At 36.4% G+C, this 26,860-nt stretch overlaps 1 protein-coding gene across 9 annotated transcripts in view; it reads right to left on the reverse strand.

The window, feature by feature from the left end:
* Positions 1–26,860, reverse strand: part of LOC115632156 (hemicentin-1) — a 123,421-nt gene that overhangs the window by 49,479 nt on the left and 47,082 nt on the right. For all 9 annotated transcript variants that reach the window (XM_030529183.1, XM_030529182.1, XM_030529184.1 and 6 more), the window contains exons 3-6: positions 5,697–5,868; positions 4,864–5,012; positions 2,059–2,229; positions 456–614 (exon numbers count right to left, since the gene is read on the reverse strand). In XM_030529183.1, the coding sequence (XP_030385043.1) occupies positions 456–614; positions 2,059–2,229; positions 4,864–5,012; positions 5,697–5,868 (651 nt within the window). The remainder of the gene's footprint in view (positions 1–455; positions 615–2,058; positions 2,230–4,863; positions 5,013–5,696; positions 5,869–26,860) is intronic.

Genomic DNA, 26,860 nt, shown 5'->3' on the forward strand with positions numbered 1-26,860 from the left:
ATTTTTTAAGTGCACTTGAGGTTAAGCAATTATTTAATTTTTTGAAACCATCAATGCATTTATGTTTTCATGCAATGCTTCGGCAGTTCTCGATTTCTAGAATATGTACATCCCTAGTTAGTCGTTAGTAGGGTTTTTGTAACCAGTCATTAAAGAGCAAGGCAAGTTTTTACCCGTAGTGTGACCAAAGCTACAACTTTTAAGTTGATTCGTGTTTTTCATTTTAAATTATAATACCAAACCGTTACACAAGATTAAATTAATTTTATAGATTTTTGAAGCTTGCGAAACATTTAAATAAATTGCAAAACAAAATCATAAAATCTACATGTGTACGAGCATATTGGTAATAAAACAAAGCCCACCTAGAGGTTTGTGATGAGTCATTCGTATTTAACGACAGACAGTTGAGTCATATTTGTTCAGCCGTGTTTATTTTTAGGTAAATGACTCACCTTGTAAATCAACGCTAAATTTGGCAACAATTTCATTTTTAATTGCTGCCGATTCCACACGACATTCGATATCTTGCGCCAAGTCCTCACGCGATAATTGCCATTCCAGTTCAAGTGTGGACGTATAAAGACCATCTTTTTGATCGTGTGTAGGTGAATCTAAATATGCCGTGGGGAAAAAAAATGCAATAAATATTATTAGGCAACATATCTAAATAATATTTAAAAACAACAAAAACTTTAAACGTAAATGTTACTCTTAGTTTCATATCACAATTCATATAAGTTATAGTATTATAAATGTCTTTTTCTATGGATATTAAAACCCAGCTCACTTTATCATTCAATATCTTCGGTTAGTCATTCAGAATATTTGTCTGCAATAATCATAATGCATAATCAAGTTTGTTGTTAACACAATTGCTTTCATAAATAACCCTTTGATAATTATGGCCCAGTTGGGAAGAACTTGTGCTATTTAAAAAATAACTGTGAAATTTATGAATTGGGTTTTCTCATACCGACTACAATACCGACAATTTAAAACGTGCGTTCTTCTTAGTTCGATAAATTATTTGAATTTGGAGCCTCTAAACCCTAAGCATTAGAGCATTGCCTGGTTTGCCATAAGAGTGATTGGTCCGAAATGTAAAAAAGGTATTTAATATGAATTAATGGTTGATTGTAATTGACTCTAATATCAACCTATTGCTAGAAGTATTTTGCAGTTTTGGTTAGGTGTGTTATAAATCATTATAGAATCGTTTTAGGAAAGGAGAACGGCCTTTTCTGAGTTCTGTACACCTGTTATCATTTTCTAATCCCAAGGTGGCTAAGAAGCCAAAGGCCATGATTTAAAAAAGCCACCAAACCGAATGTGGCCTCATTCTCATTATTTTTGATGGCAAATTAATTACAAAAAAGGGCTGATGTGAAAATCTTGTTAAGTGCTTTTCAAGGCCAACCCGAATGGTAATAAATGGGTATGATTTCATTTTTTTTTTAATTATTATTATGATTATTATTCTCCTTTTTTCTTGTAAATAGAAATCAATTAATTTACTTTAAGCAGCTAAAGGCTGAACTGAAACTGTAGCTGTAACTGTTTAGAAGGCCACCTAAGGCACTTAAAATTTTAATGAAAATGCCTCTAATTTTATTTTTATGATTTACAATAAAAAGGCATAAAATTTTATAGTCCCCGTGCTCAGTTGGCGACTACTGTGTAATTTTATATGCAAACTGATAAATACACGAGCCGCCGATTTCGGCCCAGTCCCCATTTAGAGGCATACATAGGAGTATGTATACACATAAATCCTTTACACGCCCCCGAGCGGCTTTATAGGCCAGTCACTGCATAAACTTTGTGGCGCATCGTAAAACCTACTGAGCAGGCGCGCCTTGGCTTATGCATCAAATTGGCTACTTAAGTTGGCCCGGAATCAATAAACGCGCTTCAGCTGCTTTTATGACTGTAACGCGGCTTTCTAAAGCTGCCAAAAACTTTTATGTCCTGCTACCTTAGCGAGCTAGCCAACCAGCCAGCTAGTTGGTTGCGGACTGGGCAGGATGGTTATGGCCTTAGATTTGAGATACTTACATGTTGCTAGCCGTTTGCTGCCGCGCCACCAACCCACATCCGGCTGCGGGCGCGTGTTCCGCACTATGCACGTCGCCTTGAGCGTCTGACGCTCCTGCATGGGTCCCACGACACTGCCATTTTCGATGCGGTCGCCTTTCTCGTCCAAAATCACAACCTCCGTGGGTGGCACTGTACGTTCGGTTTGAGGTTGTCGGTTTCCGGTTTTATTTTTGCAACGCCATTGCGGCCGTTGTTGTCGTTGTTGTTGTTGTTGTTGCAGTTGATGTGTTGGTGTATGTGTGTGGTATATGTGTTTTGTGTAGGTGCGTGTGCGCAATTTTCAAATGTCGATTGTGTATTAATTTTTTTTTTTTTTGTATTTTAATTTTTTCGGGAGGTAAAAATGTTGAATTTGTGTTTTAATAAATAATATGTATATATATATATAATTATTTGTATTGTTTGCATTTAATAAAAAGGTTTTAATTAAAGGAATAAATGTTGAAAATAAATGAAAATCGAAACTAAATACCAGAGCAGCATTTTTGTTGAAAATGATTCTGAATTTTTAACGAAAGCTAAACTATTGAAATAAAGCATTTTAGTAAGTTATTTTCAAACAAAGGCTTAATTAGTCCAGCAATTATAACTTAAATATATGAAATATGATATTCAATGAATATTCAAACAATGACCAAATTGTAATTGAAAACTAAAAAAAAAACAAAAGCATTTTGTAAAATATGACGAAAATATTTATTATGGGTGTAATTATAAAGACCTTGTAACACTTCTCAGCTGAGCTTCAAAAAATAGTTAGTTACTTATTTCTTATTTCCGTCTCAGGATGTTCAAGCACGATGCTTTGTAGTATGGGGTATGAGAAGTATTACCAGCTCCGAACTCTCTCTGGTTTTGAAAAAATAATAAAAAGTGAAACGAAAAATCTCTATAACTTGAAAATAAACCCCGTCACCACATTCTTGGAAATATCAAAAATGCTTTCACAGAAATCAAAAAACTAAGTATGCACAACTAAGTTCATATTTTCGTCAATATGTTCATTTCGCTTGCTTCTTATTTTCAAAATTAAACAAAATATAAATAAATAATTTTGATTAATATATTTAAGTTAAATTTACCAATGTTTTCTACGTTTTTATGCGAAGTTTTTCAAACGTATTGTTGGTTGATTGGGTTTTTAAGGGCAATTTTAAATAAATGAAGTTTATTTAAAGCATTTCGTTGGAGTTTAAATTGTTTTTCGGGTTATTTTCCATTTTTAATTTTTAGTTTTTTTTTGCGGTTCGTGTGGGGGTACACAGTTCAAACATTTCGGTGTATATATGTATATATAAAAAAAAAACAATAGATTGGTTTATTTTTTATTAGAGTTTTTTGGGTGAGTGAGTACAGAGCGTGGCGTGGTGTTTGGTTTTTGTTTTCAGTATCGATTTTTGTTTTGTTAGAGCGAATTTGTTTTGAGTAGATTTTTAATATTTTTTATGGCAATGCATGTATATGTATGGTATTTATAAAATTTCCATGTCGATGTTGACGAGCGTTTGTATGCGATTTTGTTTTTGATATTGTAGGAAATTTTTTTTCGTTTGGTTTTTTTGAAAAGTACAATCAGTTAAGAGAAAATATTTGCATGAGTTTTGACACGTTCAAATGTTATGGAAAATAGAGTAAGTTTTTGGGTTGCACTTTCAAATAGGTTTACATTTTTATAGTATATGGCACACTAAATATACATATATGTATGTAGCTATTGCTTTTGGATTTTATATACAAATACAAACATGGGTGTAACGGCAGGCAAAAGGCATACACTTTATTTGCAATGAAAAATAAAATGAATGCAATTAGTTCGGGTTAAATGTTAAGAACTTGATGGTGATGGTCAAAGCGTTGAGTTCGTTTCATTCTAAATTGAATTGCCTGATTGGCGTGATGTATATGGTAACGGAATTTGCTTAAATAACGACTGCTGGCTGTTGGGATCTGTTAAAACCGTTAGTCGCTTGATATTTTGATAGATTTCCATTTAAAAATATAGTTTTATGAATGCCATTGGCATCGCGGTATTCGTCATTTTGTTTGACTGAATGAACGCATGAACGCTTGCAGTTTGAAAAGGAGGAAGCTGGGGCCATCAATTCACATGTGTTAACCCCTTCACGCCCCTTTAAAAATATACGTAATTCACTAACTTTAAGTAGATTTTTAATCATTCTGTCCACTCCAAATGTTAAATAAAGTTATGAGTTTTTTCTTTACAATTTTTCATATACTCAGTCTCAGTGTCAGTTGCTAGCAAATTCCATTGACCATTACAGAAACTCATACTTAAATATGCTATTCAAACGCTTTGCCTCATAATTGAATTTGTGTAAAGCATTGCAGACAAACACAGAAGCATCTCAACATTCCCTCAATACATGCAATACGAGTATTCCAACATTTCACTTATACGCAGGGGTTAGTTAGCAGCGCATACGATGTCCATGCATAATCTTCCTTTTATGGCATTAGTTTAATTGGTTAGTTTTATGTTCTCCTCAAAGCAAACGAAACACAAAAGCCTTTTTACACATACAATAAGAACACAAATTAAATAGAGTTATATTTACATGTGTATGAAAATATACGAAATATTTACAAAGTAAGCGCAAATGAAAGGTTATGAATGCAAATAGAGTAAATGGATAGAGCGCAAAAATTTCTGTTGCAATTTTGTAGCGCATGCAGAGCTGAATAATCAATTGGGGTTGCATGAAGAGATAGAAAAAGGATAAGGATTGTATTGGGATAACTTACCTAAGACTCTCAATTCGACACGATAGCCATTGAAGTTATCACACGTTTCTTCTGGTATAAAAAATGTTGTATCACATAGATAGATATCCTCATCAGATATTTTCAAGTCCTTAATAACTAATCTGTATGGATTTTGCTCAACAGTAACTCTGCAAGGAAGAAATTATTAATCGTTCAAAAATATACGTTCAAATTTAAATTTTGATGTTTCTATTATTAGTTTAAAAATTGTTTAAGCCTATATCTCAGTTTTAAGGATGACTTTAGACCCGTACCCTTGTTATGTATATACTTACATATTGAAAAAAATTGCCTATTTTAACTTTGGCTTAGAAATTTAGTTTTCAAGCCAATACACACTTCAGAAAACAAAACGGAATTTAAGTAAAATGTAAGTTGAAATCGATGTCGAATAATTAGACATTCATTCGCATAAAAGTTAATCTGAGTCCATAAAACAAGATTAGCCAATAACTTGATTTTGCTGAACGTAATTAATTAAATGATTATTCAACTATTCATTTAATCTATCACTCGAATGTGTGTTGATTACTTTCTGTGATATATATTTTTTTAACGGATATTTTATAAAGCTGACCAAACTCTGTTGACCAAAAAAGTTGAATAAAGTGCTGAAAAGGTTTAAAATCTTTCCTATGATTAATATTTATCAGTGTAGAAAAATACTTATGATTGTTACTTTGTTTTTCGCCGCATTTTCTCTCAATCTACTACATTACTGAAGGTTCTTTTGCAACATTCTTCAATATATACGGAATAAGTAGTTGGCACAAATTGAATGCTTTGTATACATTATCTTTCTTGATACTCACCTATTCTCAAATTCCTTATTCACACTGGTCACATTGCTATCCCCAAGCAGCATCGCAGCGATGCGATCATCGCCCTTAAACCAATTTAATGAATGCAATTTTCCACATTTCTGCTCATTGACGGGACAGGGGAGCACCACAGATTTGCTTTCATGTTCGCTGATAGTATGATCTGCAAGTAGAGGGGGAAAATGCGCAAAATAACGAAATCAGTAATGATTAATTTACATGATAAGCAGCCATAAAAGCGCATTACAAATTAAATTAAGTTGGAAGAGCTACCACGAAACTACGTAGCATAAGACTCAGTCAACCAGCTAGGCCAGTTATTTAAGCCAAAGGCAAAACGAGTCAAAAAGGCAGGCAGATAAGCGGCTAAGGAAAAGCCACACACACACATTGATACCATACACACACACACACACACACACACATGTGCACGGCCATTCAAATTGAATGTTAGGCGGAAGAGGAGGCAGCCGATGCTCATATGAATAAAGGCGCCACGCGTGTTGTATGTTTAGACTCATAAATTCAAAAGGACACTTTTTTGTGTGTAGGCGATAAAGGCGCCGCAACAGCAACAGAGACTACAGCAGCAGCAACAACAACAACAACAAAGGCCACCCGGCAGCTACACATTTTTATTCTTGCCCCATTCAGTATACAGCTTTGACTTCATGTGTATCTGTTGGTTAGTTTGTAGCCATAAAAATGCGCTTGCAAAAACGTGCAAGAGGGGGTGAAAAAACCAAGCAGGAAAGGCGGAAAAAAAGAAGAAAAAAAATGAAAATGAACATCCTGATTCAATTTGCATAACGTTAACCACCGTCTGGCATTTGGCCACCGACCGCGAGGCAGTTGATCAAAGTCAGCCAGTTGGCTGCCTCATCTGCCAACCTCGGCCATCAACTCTGTTGCTCTCTACCGATTGCAGCAAAAAGCAATGCAAATTGCTCGCAAATCTACTTTTTCAAATTGAAATTAAAGTGGCATTAAGTGTGCTGGCTAAGTAAGCCTTTAAGTAGGCTATAAATATTTTGTTTTCGCTTTGCTTTCAACTTCTCTTTTACTCTTACTCTTAGCTCCACAACTCGACCGCTCCACTACCACTTTCTCTGTAGGCTTTGTCGATTTTCGTATGTAAATTTGTGTGTTTACATTATGGTTTAACATAAGTATTTTTTGTTGTTTTCTGGCGGGGCTTCGTTAGCATTTTGTTTATGCTTAGCATTGATTTATTTGTATGTTGCTGTACGTGTGTGTGGTTGTGTGTGTGGTTGTGTGTGTGGTTACGAATTTATGCAAAAGCAAATATGTAACTTGTTTCGCTTTTAAATATTCGACAATATTGACATTCGAAAAAGTTATAAAATAAAAATAACAAGAATAAATATACATTGCATCTGTAAGCATGTGTATTTTTTTATTCTCTTAAATGCATAAAATGATGGAAAACGATTATTTTACATTCTTAAAGACGAAAGGTTATTTTTTGGATTTTTCTCAATTATTATTTAAATGGACAAATAAGATTTAAAGCGCCTAGTCTGACCCTTCCTGGCATTGCCTTCCTACACATGAGACGTTATATTAAATTAAGACCGATTGCTTTATTTTCTCTATTTGTCAATGGCTTAATGTTTTACCTTTCTGAAGATTGCTTAATTCAACAGCATGGATTGGAAATATCCCCACAAATCCATAATATTTTAATAGTTTTGCTGCTTACATTGAAGAAAATTTGTTATTTATGTATTGCTCTACATGCCACTTCACAGACATACCCTTACACACACACATACAATAATACGAGCTTGAAATGCATAAAAAATACAATTTTCTTATCAGCCTAAAAGCCTATAACATAATTTGAAATTTACGCTCCATTTAGTGTGGCTCTCTCGCTTCATGTGTGTTCGCCTGTGAGTCCATCCACTCGTTCGTCCGCTATCTGTCTGTCTGACTGACTGTGAGTGTTATAAAATATCATTTATTTCACACGTTTGTGCCCCGCTGCCCCCCCCTCTCTTCAGTCATACATAAACTAGCTTGCACAGATAACGCGGTGGCTCTGGCAAAAAAAAAAAGAAGGAAGAAAACTAACTTGTCCATCTTGTGCCGAGCTTTGCAGCGCACGTCAGCCATAACTGACAATCAGTTTGTCCTTGTGTGAGTGTGTGTATGGTTGTCTATGTGTGTGTGTGTGTGTGTCGTCCTCTTTGCCGTTTCTCTTCCGCAAATATCCTGCATTTCTGTGGCATATTAGATTATGCGCCCGGTCGTTTCTGCCCAGCCTCTTTCGCTCCGACTGCCTTTATACGTTTTTTATTTTTTATTTTCTCAATTTTTCTATTTGGTTTGTCGGCTGGGTTGCTGTTTTCCTTTCCTATCTCTGCTACACTTCCTCTTTGCTTATAAAATTCAAACAGACATGTGAAATATTCAATTTCTCAACTAGAAAATCCTGCCAAGCTAGCCCCAGCACCATCCTAGTCCCCGTCTAACTGTAATACGTAATATGTTGCCCTGAATTAGCCGTGGCAAATGCGTAGTCCTGCTCGGTTGAATTTGTGCTCGGCTTGTTTTCGTGTGTGGCAGCAAAAGGTTATGCGTGCTTTTTATTTTCCTATGGCCATCTAAGACATACCTTTGTTGCCCTGCAGGTGTGTATGAGTAGAAAATTGAACTTGATGGCAAAAGGGTACGAAAACTATTATCTAGGTTGTCACAAACCTATTTACATAGTTTCACAAATGCAGGGTATGTGATGGAAAGAGGTTGGAAATGCTTAGAAATTTAATTTGTAATTAAATATTCATTAAACCTAAGCTTTGTTCAACGATTTTTGGACATTTGTTTGTTACTTTATGGCGAGAAACAAGGGAAGATTTTCTATCGCACATCCAACACTTAATGTGATTCAAATCAATTGTTTTAAGGATGCAAATGATAATCAAATAATAATAAAAGTATGCCATATAAAAATGTTATTCATACTAATTTGAATATTATTTGAAATCCTCTTCTTAATGATTAATTCAAATTAATTTATTTGATTAAATAAATTTATCTGATCACCCTTTTAGTATCTGTTTCCATTCACTTTATGGTAAGCAAGTCGATAGTATTCTTGAGCCAAGGTAACGATGAAGTAGTGGCTCTACAATAAAACAATTTTTCCATCATTCCCCTTCAGTTGATTTATTTGAGAATTTGGGAGTCAAATTTGCATAATCCGCAAATTGCAATCAAACAAAAGACCAATTAGTGTCTACCTGAGCACTTTTCAATGAGAACGGCCACAAACCTTTGCAACTCTGGCCGCTATTGGCACACACATTAGCTCACACGAGTGTGTATATGTAGTAGTGAGTCGAAAACTTTCGCAGGCCACAAACACACACAAAACCCACTTTAAATTATAATTGCACACAAAGCCAACCGATTCGGCAATTCACAAAGTTGTCACCCATTCCTCTCTCTCTCTCTTTCCCTAGCATTCCGAATCCAAAATTATCACCTCATTTTTCACATTTGAACTAATTTGTGCCAGCACCTGCAACATAACCAGCCCCACAAAGTCGTAGTCAGCCAAGCGAGTGTCGAGAATTAGAGAAACCCCATTCGCACATTGCCCACAAAAAAGCCACACCCTGAATTTTCAGCAAAAGCAACCCCCGAGCCCTTGAATAACGGCTGTCATACAAAAGATTGTTAGCAATCAACTCAAGCACCAAACTTTGATTTGTATGACCATAAATCGCACTTCATTTTTGATTCAGCCAACACCCACACCCACACACATACACATACACATACACATGCACACGCACACCCAACCAAACACACAGCTTGTGGTTTTTCCTGTTCATAAATTTTTTGTGTCCTTCCCCTACCCACCGCCTACTGCCTCCTCTCAAGCAAGGAAAAGCGGCAACTTTTGCAAAGTTTTTAGGTTCTGCTGCTGCTGCTGCTGCCGCTGCCGCTTCCTTCCATCAACTCACATGGTAGTCGCCCCTTTAAGCCTTTGGCAAACAATTTTCTTATCTTCGTGGCATGTGTGTATGTGTTTGTGTGTGCTGTCGTCCTCTTGCCCTCTTGTCCTCTCGGTTTTCTTGTCTGCTCCGTTCATTTCTCTATTGCTTTTTGTGTAGTCTGTAAACGTCTTTAGCTTGGCTTTTATAATTCTATTTCCGTTTCCGCAGCGAGCAAAAACTTTTCGCTCTTCTCGTCTATTTTTTTGCCTCCCCTCTCTTTCTCGCACGCTTTGTCTCTTCGATTTTTGCGTCCTTTTCTAGCGTTATTTTCTTGGTCTGCTGCAAATCAAACTTTTCTACATGGTTTATAACTTGCTACATGTCCTTTAGCCACACGCACACGCACACACGCACACACGCACACATACACAAATTCACATACACATACATGCTGAAGATAGTGTGCAGGGATGTATGTGCCATCATCATTGTCATCATCACCATGGCGCTGGACTTCTGTTCGGCATCCTTTGCTTCGTCCCCCACATACACTCACACACACAAAGATGCAGGACACATATCGGAGCATACTTTTGTGCGTCTCTACGCTGTCACTCGCGTGTTTGTAGTTGTGTCAACGCATTGACATTGAATTTGTGTGTCATTTAGTGGGGTCGCTGGCATGTGAGGGCTTACCAGAGCCCCTCGTGCTTTCAACAGCCCGCATAATTTAGCGCAAACTGCTCCGTGAGCAGCTCTAAAGACATTCAACTGTGGCTTGCATTTTGCGGTCATGTGTAAGTGAGAGTATGTGTGTCTCTGTCTGTGTGAGTTCGCCTCTTATCTTCATGCTGTTCCCTCATTTTTGCGGCTACCATTTACTTGTTTTAATATCAAAGTTTAAGTTTTTCGGCTCTGCAATGGATTTCTTCTCCCACGCTCATTCAATTTTCTTCCAAGCATTAGTACGATCGTTAAAATTTATAACTCAATTGTGCGCATGTTCTTCATTTAGCAAATTATATTTCGCAATTGCCTAAAAGTATGCAATAAAAATGGCACAGCCATCACCTCTAACTCCTGTACGTGTACGTTTACCTTATTCTGTGTGTGTGTGTGTGTGTGTGTGTTTGTATGTGTGCCACATAAAAATTTAATTTCTAATAATAATATTTTATGATGACCAGCTCCCCAACACGCGGCGATGGTTCACAAAACCAATTAGAGCAGCACAACAGAAAAAAGCATAAACGATTTTAATGGTCAATTTTGGACACTTCCAAAGGCCAGTAGCAGCAGCAGCAGCCACGCACGAGCGAGCAGTGATGAAATAAAATTTGAGCTCCACTCATAATGAAATCTTGGCGAACTGACATCATGCGAGACCCAACACTCTTGTCCATTCTCTGCTAACCATCGCCTGCATGTAGTCAGTCATTAAAGTAATATGTTTTTGCTAATTACATGACGTTGACGAACCATTCAAGCACACAAAAACCAACACACACATGCATAACTCAATTGCCTGCAAAGGCATTGGTTGCACACCAGAGCTGTACATCACACATAGCTACCAGTTTTGACATTCTGAAATGAAGCTAGTTCTTGATGTCTAAGAAATGAGAGTAAAACTGCAATGTTTTTGATAGAAATTTGTTGTTCATGGTAAGATAGAAAGATTGACAGAGTGGTTTGAAAAATATAAAAATAAATATAAAAGACAATTTAAATTAGTAATTTAATTGCCTATTTATTAAACTTCAAATGTAAGTAAATGTCTTTTAAAAATCAAAAATACAAATTAATTGCAAAGTTAAATTATGCTTAAAATATTTATATATAATATAATAATTTATAATTGAATGCAACTCTTTCTTAGCAATACGTAATATAATTCCTATATTCAATTGCTAAAACCATTTTTCTATTTTACAAGAAAGCTAGAAATATATAATACTGCAAATAGCAGCTAATTAAGTATTATTCTATCTAAGTATGAGGTAAAAATTTTGTCAATTTCATTTCTGCAAAAAAAAATAAAAAGTTGTCGGTAGCTCTATTAAATTGTAAATAATATTGTACATATGCTTATCAATTTATTTTCTGCATGCAAGTTTTCTATACTGCTATAAAATTGTAAGTAAAGCAGGCAGGATATGCCTTTTTGCTATGGAGTTTAAAAAACGTAGATGCCTTGTAATCAAGAAATATTTTCAGGTATTTTTTAATTACCGTTTTTCCATTATTTAAACTAGTTCCGAACAAGCTTGAAACTAATAGCATGGTTTTTTGTTATAGTCTTAGGCAACACTCGTTGCATGTATGTATGTTGTACTTATATAAGTACGTGTGTATATTTATACGTGAGCTTTTATTTTAAATGTAATTAAATGACGGGCTTTTCGGGCTTGTAACTGTTGCTTTTTAATTAATAGTAGCAAGCAGCAGCAGTAAGCCAAAAAATGGGCGGAATTTTTATTAATGAATTTAAAGCCGATGCCGTACTTTCCTGCGGCCATATGGACAGCCTTTGTTGACATTTTGTATAGCATTATCGCCGGGTGTTGCACGAACGCAAGATGAAAGGGGAGAGGAGTGGAGGGGGGCATGTGCCAAAGTTTTGGCATGTAATTTAATTGTGCGCTGGCTTTTGATGTTGATGTTCGCCGGTCTTGCTGTCGGGGCACTAATGAAAAACATAATGAAGACATGTGGCATAGAAATTTGCATATGCCTGAATGTTGCCTTAAATTAAGGCGCACGCGCGCCTTAAAGCAGCCCAACGCATTTTTTCACACAGCGCATAATTTTATACGTTTTTTTTGTTTGCTGTTCTTTGTGTGGCGTGCATGTGTGAGTTCTGGTTGGCTTTTTGTACAATAATTCCATTAAAAGCGCCGATAACATGTTTCACGCTTGAGCGCTCGAAACACGGTATCATGGTATGTGGAGCGACGGCACCTAAAAATATGCAATACAAACAATTTTTCATGTTGCTTCCCTACCAGTCCTTTTTTTGTGCTCCTTATTTTACTGCTGCTGTTGGTGCTCACGTGCCTAGCACGTTTATTCCGTCAAGGGGGGCGGTGTCCTCCTCCTCCCCTTATGCAACGATTTACAAACGCGAAAGCGCGCAAAAAAGTATACTACGCTATGCTAAAAGGCACCCTGTGTGTTGGGGAGCTTATCGCTTCATATGTTGTATATAATAACATCACCTTCATCTGATATTCATAGCATGTTCATCAATCAATTAATCGATATATGAAAAATTCTCTGTGCACAAAATGCTGGAATATGTGGAGGCTAAGGTCAGCTAACAGACGCCGTTTTTTATAAATAAACGACAGACGAGCGTCATAGCGAGTATTTATAAATATATATATATATACATATATATATTTTTCAGAATGATAAATGAGTTGCGTGGGGCGTGATGTTTTTTGTTATGAAAGCCAACGATGCTGAGTTAGGCGAAACTCATTTAAAAATAAGCATTCGAGTTTCCTGTTTACCAAGGACAGAGTTTATGTAAACGCTCTTCCAATGAAGAAATGTAATAAATATTGCACACTTGAGACTTTTAATGAATAGTCATAGATTGAACCGTAATATTTAAGATAGCTATTCAGAGATATAAAAAAAGGTTATGCATCTGACGCTTATTGTTTTGAAGATGATTTGGTAGTTATGAAAAACGCTGGGCAATTATTTATGGAAATACAACCTTAAACTACACTGCCTTATATATTTACCGTTATTAATTTAGCTGTTTATAGCCTGTACCCAAAGGGTGAAAGGCTATACTAGTTTTGTGCGAATGTATGTAACACACAGAAGGAGGCGTGGCAGACCCCATAAAGTATATATATTCTTGATCAAGGTGACAAGCCGAGTCGATTTAGCCATTTCCGTTTGTCCGTCTGTATGAGCGCAAGGATCTCAGAAGGTACAAGAGCTAGAATAACCAAACTCGGTATCCAGGTTCCCCTGAGCCTTAGGCAGGTCAAGTTTATTTTTTTATTCTGATACACCCCCCCCCCCACTCCCCCGCAATTCGTGTTTTGTTATAACTTCCGTAATTCTTGGAATTGGAATTTTGAAATCAGTTTTAGTAGCTACGTCCAGTTAGTGCTTATGGCGAATTTCATCATGATAGGCCAATTCTGAAGAAAGTTATAGCCATAAATAAAATTGCTGCTCATGCTCTGCTTGCAGCGCTGCCCGCATCTGTTGTTGTTGTTGCTGCTTTGGTCATAAACATATCTTCTATGTATGTATTAAATAAATTTTCTTAATTAATTTAATAAATTAATTAAATTTTTTTTAAAGAATTTAATTTTTTTTTAAATTTTTTTTTTAATTTTTCTTTTTTGTTCTCGACTGTAGCGTTCTATCTTGTTTTATTATTATTATTTAATATTTAATACCACTGTTGATTTCTGACTAGAAGCACTCAAATCTTCATAATAAAAAAGGGTGTACGCATCGCAATAAGAGGAGAAATATAAATAAAAAAAAAAAAACGTACAACATGACAAAATCAAATTCAAATCCAACAACACGTAAAAGCGGCGCCATTTAAATTAGCATAGTTAATTAAAATTCATACAATAATTTATGCGCCCGAAAGCAGACTACACAGAAAAAACTGCTGTATAATTTAAAGCACAACTACGTGAGGTCACGCCTACGCTTTGTAAGCCAGAATAAAACGCAATAAAGCAAAACAGCAACAATGACAACAACTACAAGAACACCAACCAATGTAGGCAACAAATCAACGTCACTGCCTGCTGCGTGTTGTTGTTATTGCCACTTGCTGATTTCTGTTGTTGTTGTTGTTGTTCTTGTTGTTGCTGTTGTGGTTGTTTTCGTGTTGTCGTGTAGAGCCTAATTAAATGACAGCACGGAGAAAATTAACCTTTAATTTTTGACAAACATCGGGCACACAAAACACCGCACTCGTTGCAAGAAAGAATGAACGAAGTGAATGGGCGGCAGGCGCCTAAAAATATGCAAACACAAATGATGTAAATGAAGTGGCCAGAGTGGCGCAGAGACAGCTGGGTGCGTCTGGCGCCCCCTGCCGCCCGGCAGGTGGCTTCCTCACAAATTTTGACAGTAAAAATGTGGTGCCCAAAAAAACGTGCCCACTTTTTGTTGGCTGCCTTTGCCCCGTTTACATAATTTCAATATGGCGGACGTACGCGTGGCCAGCAGCCAAAGTGCCACTTAGATGAAGCGGACGCACTGTCGTCGCCATGGCGGTGGGCTGGGGGGTCTATGGGACTAGGGTTGGTGTAGGCGACGGACGCAATCCAACGCATTTTATTGTATTGTGCGCGTCGAGTAGCGCAAACAGAGCCAGAGATGAAAAAGTAACAAAATAAAATTTGTGTTTATGTTTCACTTGTTTTTTTTTTGTTATTGCTCTTGTCGTTTTTTGTTATTGTTGTCGTTGTTGATGTCAGGACCAACCCCCATTCCAGTGGACCGTGCTGCTTTTGACACTCATTTTTGACAGCTTAAGGACATTTGAGGGTCATGCACTTTACATGAAAATTTAAATTGAGCCTTACGTTTGTTGTTTGAACGCACTAAACGTGACTGCTGAGATTTGTGGCATAAATGGTGCCCCACATTGGGCGCAATTCAGGCATAAATGCGACTCTCAAGTTGGGCGCTCATATGGAATCAAATTTGTTGCCCAGGTGGTGGTAGACGGTCTCATATCTGAATTTGAAGAACTTTTATTCATCGATACGACCAGCAGCATAAGAAACGTATTTCCATATTAATAATGGACCGAAAAAAGACCAAGAGCAGACAGTCAAAAAATATAATAATAGAAAAAAATGGTATACCATATCATCTTAAATCTTTGGTGGGTAAATAACTCTTTTCGATGTTTGGTATTAAAAGCAAACTGATCAAAGTCAATGAAGTCATTAACGTGCCCCACATTGGGCGCTGTTGTAATAAGAAGGTAACTTAATTAAATGCTAGCGCTCCTGCAAAAAGTCGGTGCTATTTTAATGAAATATTGCCGTACTTAATGCTTTCACAGATGCTAGCTGTATTTGAATGCCAACATTTTCATTGGGCCCCACATTGGGCGCACATTTATTCGCTGTATCCACTAAAATATACGAAGCAAGCAACAGCCGGTCATTTTGTGGCTTTTGCCATTCAACTATTTACTATTTATAACCCCTAGGTGCGCTTATACCTCGACATACTCGTATATACCCCACATACTCGTACACATGAACGAGAGACTTTATTGAACCTAGGCAACATTTTGCACTTAACGACAACTGCCAGCAGTGGCATGTAATTAAATTAAATTATGGTTTCTCCGCACAGTCCAAGGCGGTTGCCAGGCCGACGTCGGAAAACTCTGCTACGCTTGCAGCGTTTTTCGGGTTTGTCACATTAAAATTTAGTGTTGCTTTTAAGTGCCGGTAATAAGATATTTGTATGCTTTTAGGCATTTGACATCACTGCCCCTCGCACTGCCAGTGTCAGCGCCATGTGTTGGACTCGCTCTTTTCTGTGGTAGCTCGGCTCTGGCTGACAAGTGTGTGAAATTGAATAGCCCGACTCTGGCTCTTTAGGGGTAGGAATTGTGGAATTTGCATAATTTAGAAGGTGTAAAAAGCAACTATAAGTTTTGGGGCAACCGTAACGGGCATAGACTTGAAGCAATAAGTATGTATTTTGTTTGATATAAATTTTGAGGCAAAGTTGAGAAAAGGAGAGAATCGCTCCTCAAAGTGAAGGCTTAAGAAAAGTAAAAACTAAGGTGAAGAAGACGACGAAGATTTGCAAGTAATGTCAGACTATTTGAAGAAGGAAAGCATAACTTTTAGCTTTTCTGACCACCATGGTAGAATTTTTCTTTACTCTTTACTTTTCTTTACTCACTTAAAAGGTATCATAACCGTGAACCTTTAGCAGCTTCTGCAACTGCAATGGTCTATTAGTGTATTAGTCCCAAAATATACACAGTATATTCTAAACTGTCCCACTACAAAGCGACCACCATGTGCTTAGTTTTGCTTTTCTCAGAAAAAAATTGATCCTTTTGAACAACTTCCATTACAAGTGTAAATCAGAGTTACTTACAACATACACAACGTGTCTATCGATTTTTCTCCGTTTGGTAATCAGCGCTATCAAAAGCAAAGCACGTTTAAGCTTACAAAGAGGAAAACTGTGCCAACGGTAGCAAAAAAAAGCAACAACACAAAAAAAGCACTTGAATGGACTGGCAAAGAAACGTTTGCAGACATGTTAAGCGCCTTAAAGTATGCAACGGCCCAGAAGGCACATGTGTCATTAGCACAAAACGGACAACAACAAGCGACAAGAGACGGAAACGACAGACCCATAGACAGGCAGGCAGACAGACGGGCAGATAACTGACTGACAATTGAAGAAAAGCTGGCAAAGGTGGTCAACAATAACAGCAGCAACTACAGCGAGTTACACAAATGACTGCCAGTTGGCCAATACAGGTACAACAGTGGTTTTGATATACAGACAGGTGCCAAAAAATATACGACCCTTAATACTCTACGCCATAAAGGGTATAATATTATTGTGAATACGCAATCATTTGGTTATAAAATGTTTTTTCAAAATTAATTAATAATTTCATTTTTTTTAATAATTATTTCAAACTGAACAAATACATTAATTTAATTTTTTTTTTTTGATAATTTCAATGTATGTTTACATGTTGGCAAACAAACTTATTAAAAGTTATTAATTGAAATTAATAGAAATGAATTAATTTATGTATGTATGCATATTATGTATTCTATATTTATAGGTTTATAAAGTTAACTTGTTCAGTTTGTATGTTTCCTTAAGTAGATAATAATTTGATAAGATAATTTTTTGAAGGTGAAAATGTATTGAAAAATTCAATTTGAAATACATAAGAAGACCGAAAACTCTCATAATCAACCTTATACTCATTTATAAATGCATTTTGTTTTGTATATAATAATCTAATGACATTAACTGCATCTTCTAGCCAGAGTGCCACAATGTCCAGCGTATCCTTCAGTCGTTTAAGCTCTATTGTATCATAGTTGGTTATTTTTTGCTTGGCCATTGTGTATAAAAAACTGGCAGGGATCCTGTTCAAGGCCATAATCATGACGCTTATCGTTAGTTTTATGCCATGAACTTCATATAGGTGACTCCCCAGAGCTTGTAAGTGTGAGTGTGTCGAAGTGTAGGTAGAATGTGTGTGTGTGAGTGTGTGCGTGTGATAAGTGTTTGTATGCGCTTGCCACGTGCCACTTGGCAAGCTGGCTTAATTGTGCACATGGGAATGCTTACAAACCAAAGTGACATTGTTGAGACAGTTGCTCTGGCTTCCCTCTTCGCCATTGCCATTGTCCTACCCTTTCACGTCCTCTCACACCCCCTTCACACCCCTGTACATAGCAATCTGAACCACTTCCAAAGCAGCAACTTGCATTGGTTGACTTTTCATTTTCGTAATATTTTTCAGAGCCTCCTCGACCACTCAAGCGCCGCATAATTGCTTGTTTCAGCTGCTGACAGCCAACAACTAACAATGTCTAACTACTTACATATATAGTATATAGTATATGTATTTGTGTGATTTATAAAAATGAACATTTTACGCAACTAGAGCTAATTGGCATGGCTTCCATTTTGGCAATTTGACTGCAATACAGTTTCCAAACATGCCAAACAAGACATAAAGTGCAATAATAGAAATAAATTCTGCTAAACAACTGACAGCGACTACGACTATGACGACAAGAACAGAAAATACTCGTAAGTTGCCTAAAGACAAAGTTGCATAAGAAGCTTACTTGCAACTTTTTGCCGAGCACACACAAAATACAAAATAAAATTTGTAATTAAAAGCCTGAATGCAGGAATAGACAATTTGCATGTGCATGTGACTTGGGGCTTTAATTTTTTTTTTTTTTTTTTGTTGTTTCTTTTTTCCGTTTTCTGGTTTCTGTTTTGGTTCCGAAGTCAACCGATTTACGGCCTGTGGTGCAGAAAGTTGTTGGAAATTATGCCTCAATTGTTTTTGGGGCTATTGAAAAATGCATGCATCTAGAATATTTTATGCGAAAATGTTGCAAAGCGCTTTTACTTTACTCTGGACAGACGTCGAGAGGCGAGGAGTATAGGAGGAATGAAAAGTTGCTTCATGCACTCGACAATTATTATTTCATTCATGTTTTTCTTCAGCATTTCAGTTTTCTTAGCAGTTTTTAAAGAGATTAGACCAAAAAGTGCTTTGCAAAAAAACATATAAATTAAAATAAAATTGTTCTGATTTAAATTATTCTTTTTGTATAAAATTTGATAAAAAATTTGCAAACAAAATCTATGATAATTTGTGTTTGAATATCGCATATTAAAGATAACCTTTATAAGGCCACATTATTCAATGAAATTTCAATTTATAAATTTCTTTTATTTGCAAATTAATGAACGCATTTTTTTTATCGGCTTTACGAGCTATTGGGTTTCAATTATATAAGCAAAAGCAATTTTGCTATAAAATACAATTTTTCAAATGCAAAGTAGATGTATTCGGTACTCATATAGGTAGTTTAGTTTTTTGTGGGCAAAAATAAAACGTTATATGCCGTCAATTTATCAATATGTTACAAATGTAACATACATACTATATAGTATCTAATTTAATTCGAGGTTTTTTTGCCCAATTCGTTTTTGTGTATCGCAAAAACAGTTGGAAAAATATAGGAAATTAATGAAACAATATTTTCAAAATAGAGCCACAATTGTGCTGATTAATGAAATTTAGAGATATTTTGTATGCTCAATCAACAAATACTATGAGTAGAGTATGAACAAAATTTGTCGTATTTTTAAAGTGCTCCAAAACTTGTTTATATAGTTTCGCGAACTTTAATAAACTTATAGACATTTTGTGGTTAATAAACATCTTCGTGGCAAGCAATTTATATTCAATTTATGGGTATTATAGGATTTTTGCATCATTTTGGAAAAATATATATATTAAAAGCCGCCCATCTGTTGATTTGTTATTTCAACATCTGTTATAATAATAGTTCTATGTGTGTTTGGTGCTCGAACTTAAGTAAGCAATGTGGAATTGTTTAGCCAATGGCTTCATTCTCACTTCACTGGTGACCCCATCAATGTGCCATTCATCTACTTGTACATGTAACCCGCAAACATCACTGAAGCAGAAACAACAGCAAGAACAACTGCAATAACAGCACAAATATGGTGCAGAGAACTTATGTCTTAGTTGAAATTGTTGCATTTGGGCAACGACGCGTCGTTACGCTCCAACTGCAGTTGCACGTGTGTAGAAGCACAAACAAGACCCCGACCATCGGGACCAGGGCTGACCTACAGCAACAACAAAAATCCAAAAACAAAACAACAACAAGAAGGGATAGCAACATGAACTTGCAACTGGGCAAATGAATTGTCAGTGCCCTCTCTGTTGAACACTTAAAAAAGTGACAGTTTGATGCATTCAACTGAAAATCAGCGAAGCGGCACGACCCAAGACCCAACAACGGTCGACCAGCACCAGCAACAACAACACCAACAGCAGCAGCAACAATAGCACGACTTGCAACAAATGCTGCGCGTCGTAATTATCAGAAAGTCAGGCAGGGAAAAAGAGGCAAGTAGCAAAGACACAAAAACTAGAGAAATAAGTGGTAACAAGTGTTGCTTGTTGGTCCCATAAAACGGGGCATTGTGGGCTTGGGGCTTTGGAAACAACTGTTGCTGTAGCTCATAAATTTGAACACTCGCTAGGGCTAAATAAGTTATAAACATTACCATGTCTATATTAAGTTCGTTATCAATTTTCCCCAACTGGAGCACAGATGGGACGGGATGGGGTGTCTAGGGCTTCCTGTCCGCTTATTAAGTCCAACTTACTTTTTTCTCGCTCACTTCTGTTTGTGGCAACTTAACACTAGGCATAAATTCCTTTTTATTTAGCTATTTTTCGCTTGGACTTTGTTAATGCAATAATAACGTATATTTTATACACACACACACGCGCACACTCGTTCGCACAAAATAGCCCAATAGTGAGCGAATGAGGAAGGACAAGAAAACGGGCTGCGTGTGTGTGGGTGTATTAATTTCACACATTTACACAGCACTTTTGTGTCTCATTTTTCTTGGGGGCTCTCGCACACAATCGGAAGAAAACAGAAAAAAAACTGTCTACTTTGGTAGGGGAAAAAGCATGAGACGAAAATTTCTTCACTCCTCATGATTCACCGAAGTGTGTTCGCTCTTCTGCAGGTCATAAATATATAATATAAATATATAATATATACTATTTTTATTATTTTTTATTGAATATTTTATTGTAGAACTAAGAAATTGTTTGATTGATCTTTTTGCTTTTAAAATCTAGGTAATATCCTTAATACTATGTTAAATATTGGCTTTCAAATTTTTGTTTAATGAAAGTTAATATGAATGTTACCGATTATATTATATTATATTATTCTACTCTAGAATTGTTTTCAAATTTTTCTTTCTTTGTTGAAACGTGAAATATATTTATATTTCTATTTCGACCAATAAGGGCTACCTCTACTTTTTCCTACTAATCATCTATGATTTTTTGCAGGGATTGTAATCATTAAAGTGTTTTTAAAAAAATTACAAAATAATGCTTTTTTATGTTATTCATTCGAAATTCAAAATTCACAATCTAATGATTAATTTTGAGGTTTACTTTAAAAATTAACCAATAATCATTATTGATTAGCAAAAAAAACTTATATAATAATGATTATTCTTTGAGTTTTATTTTTTTTTATCTAAACTAAAGCTCAAGTGGTAGTTTTGTCTATTCCATAAAGATAAGGGCAAAAGACTTTTTGAGTTTATTAATAAAGCATTGGAAGCTTTGAAATTATTGCTTTCATTTTATAAATAAGATGTAAAATAGTTTTTAAATTATAATTTTATATTAAGTTAATACAATAGTTATATTTTTCTAGCAATCTGAAAAAAATTCGCTTGATTTTTTAAATTTAATTTTTCTTTAAAAAAAGAATCTAAACTAAGACGACTAGAGTTCTCTAAAAAATGAATTTATAAAAAAATGGGAAACATTTATAACAGGCTTTCATATTTGTATTCCTTTCTGTCACAGAGACTGCTCCGAACATGTGCTACCCTTTAGGGCCAGGGTAGAGTGAAAAAAATAAAACAAAGGGGAGTCAAAGTTATTAGGCAGCAGTCTGGCGAGAAAAACTTGTGGCGAGTCGGAAGCCCAGCACGTTTCGAATTGTAGGCCTTGGGGCTTCATCATTGCACGTACATGTAAGCAGGAGGAGGCAGAGTGCGGGAAGGAGCTGGGACGACGCCATGAAACTTGTTGCCGATTGTGTATGTGTGCATTGTTTTGATAAGAGTCATTTAGTGTGTGTGTGTCTGAGTGTGGGTGTATATATATGTATATACATATACTCGTATGTGTGCTAGCAAATTGAAATAAATCTTGACAAGTGCGTTCCGCACATAGCCTTTTTTTCCCCAGCGCCCAAAGGCAGCGAAAAATTAATAACTAGGCCCGGCAACGGGCTTGTGGAGACGTTTCTCTAGATTAATTATACCTAGTAAAGTCATGTATGTGTGTGTGACTGCGTGTTACTGTATGTACATAAAGTGTGTGTATAGGTGTAGGCCTCCATGATGTATGTGCACGTAAATTGTTTGCGCTAGGGAAATGGAAAATACATAGTTGCGGAGCACTGGGAGGGGCTAGGACGAGAGCGTGCAGCAAGCCAGAAAAAGTGAGTTAATAATTTAAAACAAATGAAAGACCACCCAACAACAAAGGCATATTAATTTGCTCCGAGCCAGACAAGTATGCCTACGTGTGTGTGTGTGTTTGTGTGGAAATGTGTTTGCATTAGTGCGTATATATGTATGTATATACTCGTATGTGTGATATGTACTTCTTATATATATGTTATGTGTGCTGAATGACTTGAGGCACTTTACTTATTTCTTGACTCACGTAAGTCAAAGTCAATCAAATAGCAAAACATTTATTTTTAGATTGTTTAGGAAAGTTTGCTTAGGGAACTTGCGCACACTCGTGTATATACACCTGAGCAAAAAGGATGAGTGTTACCTGGGAATTTCGTTCAAACATTAAAGCTTTATAGCCATGTACTCGAGCTGTAGTGAGAGATCAGATTCTGAGTGTGCGTGCCAGAAAGAGCTTTAGTTTCACTTCACTTAAATTTCATATTCAAATACGTACTTTGAGCTTGAATCAACTTTAGTCATCTGATATGACTAGTGAGTATGACAAATATCTTACTCCTACACATTCCAACAATCAATTTTAAAGAGTAAATGTTAATTTATCATAAATTTGAATTGCAATTGATTTTTGTAATATTTTTGATTTATCACTTTTGATCTTATGTGTAATCTTTAAAACTATGTTCAGCGAACTTTGATTAATGAGAACATATCAAGCAGATAACAAATTCAGTTCTAAAAAAATTGATTTTTGATCTGACATTGACTGACAAATACTATCTGTGTGCGTTAGAAGACTCGATTAACAGAATAGCTGTGCGTCATGAAGGAGACAGGATTCAGACAAAAGCTCTACAACCGCTGAAAACAGACAGACAGCTGTAATTCCGAATTGGAATCGTCTAGTCCTGCTGAGCAGCTTAGACATCGAAAACAAAATGTGCTTACACTTTTTAGTGAATAGCTGCATTTCTCTTCGGTTCCTTCTATGCTTTTTCTATGCAAAGGTATTTGGAATAAATTATTTAAACAAATGGAAAAATCATGCTAAGCAATTTTAGATTCTTTCCGAGCTACCAATAGATGCCAAAATAATTTTAAGCAAAGTGCTGAAATGTAGTTGCACTAAGTCCTTGATATTTGATTAAGGTTTCCTCTAAATTTTTAATTTTAGCGATTATATACCTAACGTGCTGTAACATTCTTTAAAGAAGGGCCGCTTACATTAATTTATTCCCCAAAAAGTATGAAAGAATGAAGCAAATGTTGCCAATTATGTTTTCACTTTAAACGAAATTAGTCCATAGGTGGTAAAAAAGTTATCCTTTAGAAAGAAGAGTTAATTGAAGTACAATAATTACGAGATCAGCCTATACTAAAAAATCGCCTCAGCTGAAAATAGTTTGTCATATACTTATTATTCAGTCGTGCACTTTAAAAGCCGTCAAACTTGTCGCATTCCTTATAATTAAACATACCTGTAAAGAGAAGGAAGATGAAGTAGTGCATTAGTTAATGTGCTGCCATTTGTTGTACATACATAAATTAACTTTATAATTCAACATTCTGGTAAATGCTTAGCCAGACAAATCTAAACGCACATTTGTAACTCAGCTTGAAATAAAGGCTTCCAAAACTGTTTCCTCCACACAGTTTCTTTAATCAATCAACGTTGACACTGAGCTCCTTGTCACTCCCACGCCTCGGATCAAGGGAGTAAAAAATTGAGGGGCCGGCTGAACGACACTTTAAAACCTAAACATGCTCAAAGTCAAAGTGTAATTACGTCCGAAAAACATTATTAACATGACAACAACAAGAGCAGGGCGTAGTTCGGGGGAAAAGCGTCAAAAAGGACAAGTTAAAATGGCATACAGAAAGTGGGAAGAAGTGGGAAAGCAGGCAACAAATGTGCCGTCAGCATGCGAAATTTATTTATGCAAGGTCCCCAAACAAAACTACAGAAATAAACAGCAAAGGAGAAACTACAAAAAATATATAGAAATATGTAAAAAAAAAAAACAACACACCAACAGTTAGACGGAAATGTAGAAAAACGGCGCAGCAGGGAATGTCAACGCCAAAGCGGAGAAAGGTAGCAAAAATGTGGGGCAAAAGGGACATTTCGTGTTAGTTTTTATAACACTTCTTGTTTTATTTTTTCGACTGCTTGTCGGACTGACTGGTTCGCTGGCTGACTGGTTGGCTGGCAAAGGTCAAATGCGTTGAATATAGCTACGAGAAACCACCCCCTGACCCCTACTCCCAGCACACCTTTTGCATATTTACATGGGACGGTGCTAAACCGAAAGCAGACAGTTTGGAGCGGGATGTACGAGACTCTCGTGAGCAATGCTGACATAATTTTTAGCATTCGCTCTCTTGGCTGGCTATCACGCATTTGGACATGGGGCATGGGGCAGGGGACTTACCGTACCAGCCTCCCACCCTCTCGCTCTTCCTCTTCACCTGGCACATAATGAAGTAATGAATGAAATGGGATTTTTAATGGAATTTGTGGTTATCGTGTCGTTTGTTTTATTTATAGCCAAATGGGTGGAGAGGGGTTTGTTTCTCTCATTATTTCGATGACCATTTTTGGCTGTCATTACTATAAATGTTGATAAGGGTTTGCTGATGGGGACAGGGCGGGGAACTTGCCAGCAAACTTTTCGTAACGGTTTACAAAATATTTTCAATAAAGTTTTTCGTTTTTGGGGAAAATTGAAATTAACTTTGTGGAAACAAATAACTGTGTAAATTTCAATTTTAAATTAATAATGAGTTTGGGTTAAGAAGCAATTCAAATAGTTCAAGTTGTGGTTCCAACTTGGACAGTCATGCAATGTGCTGGAGGAAGAGGTAAAAACCAAAATTTAACAAATGAAAATTGATAGAAAGTTAAAGTATTAACGGTAATAATAGCTAAAGAAAGGTTGAAGTAAAAGAAAAAATCAACGGTAGTAATTAGGGAAACTAATCAATTGTAGTTGATGATTTGTATCTATTTTCTATGATTACTTTTCTTTATTTTTAAGGAAATTGCAGGAGTGAGAAAATTATCAGGGCAGAGCAAAAATGCTTCGTAAAATGGTGATGAAATATAGACAGTGAAATTTGTGTAAAACAAAAGATTTATTTGCATTTGGAAAACTTCATATTTTGGGAAATATTGCAAATATTTTTTTAATAGGTTGAAAAATTACATTTCTTCCATGTTTGTGTTAATTTACAGCAATAATAGAAAACTGGAAGGTCGCAGCAATTTTGAATTCAACAAAGTATTTGAAAAAGAATCAATCACTACAAACAATTTTAGCATTATTTGTGAAAAAAAAGTTGCGAAAAGGCATATGAATTATTATTCAAAGTTCAATAAGGCAGTTGTACTTATAATGGCAGCCAATCATTGCAGAAATTTGTAATAGTAAGTATATGCATTGTACGAGTACATCGATATGCTTTCAAGCCTTTTCGCGCACTTGAAGGCAAAACCAATCAGCCACTGAAAAGAGAACCACTTTGCAACTTGCGTCAGTAACTTTATGCAGTATCTCCACCCTGTTTACTTCCCATGCTCTCGATCCCCCTGTTTACCAGGCTGGCAATACAAACAGCGACAAAGTCAGGCAACAATAACAAAACGAACTGAGCAGCAAACAACTCAACTCAACTCAACTGAACTACACGGACTACTCAGCATATACCCTTAACCACACAAGCACATACTATAAAGCATATCCTTCGGTACAAAAAAAACGTGTTTCTTTTTGTATGTAAAAATTTGCAAAAAATAAAAGTGAGAGGGATAGGAAGGGAGTGGGTAACGGGCTTAAAAAACTTGCCAACGCCGCAGCAACGCAGCACTTAATTCGCTTCCTTATCAAAACAGCGGCAGCATCACCTCCAACTCTTCTCCAAAGCCTTCTCCCCGGCATTGAACCCATTCTCTCTCCCTTTCTCTTTCTCTCTCTGCCACTCCGTTCTCCACGTGTCTGAAGTGTGTACGCAACTTTGGCGCGCTCTTTCCTATTGCTTCTTTGTGTGGTCCAAAAAAGTTTTTTAATAAAAATATTAAATTTGCATATGTTACACCCAGACCTTCGAGACGCTGCCGCAGGAGAGAGGAGAGGAGAACGAGAACAGCAACAACCACAAAGGCGCTGGTAACGAGTCGAACCAGACTTTTGGGGTTGCCTTTGGTTACCTGTCGGCAGGAACTGCGCTTGCCGGCGGAAGTGGTAACCAGGACTCTAGGGGAGCAGAGCAAGTGCGTTTTTATTGCAGGCTTGCCCAAGAGTTTTGTTGAACGTTGTTTTCTTTTTACCCAGACATTTATGACGGGGGACTTCTGTTGGCAAC

Source organism: Scaptodrosophila lebanonensis, unplaced genomic scaffold (genome assembly GCF_003285725.1).
Source record: "Scaptodrosophila lebanonensis strain 11010-0011.00,11010-0021.00 unplaced genomic scaffold, SlebRS2 tig00001415-arrow-pilon, whole genome shotgun sequence".
NCBI lineage: Eukaryota > Metazoa > Arthropoda > Insecta > Diptera > Drosophilidae > Scaptodrosophila > Scaptodrosophila lebanonensis.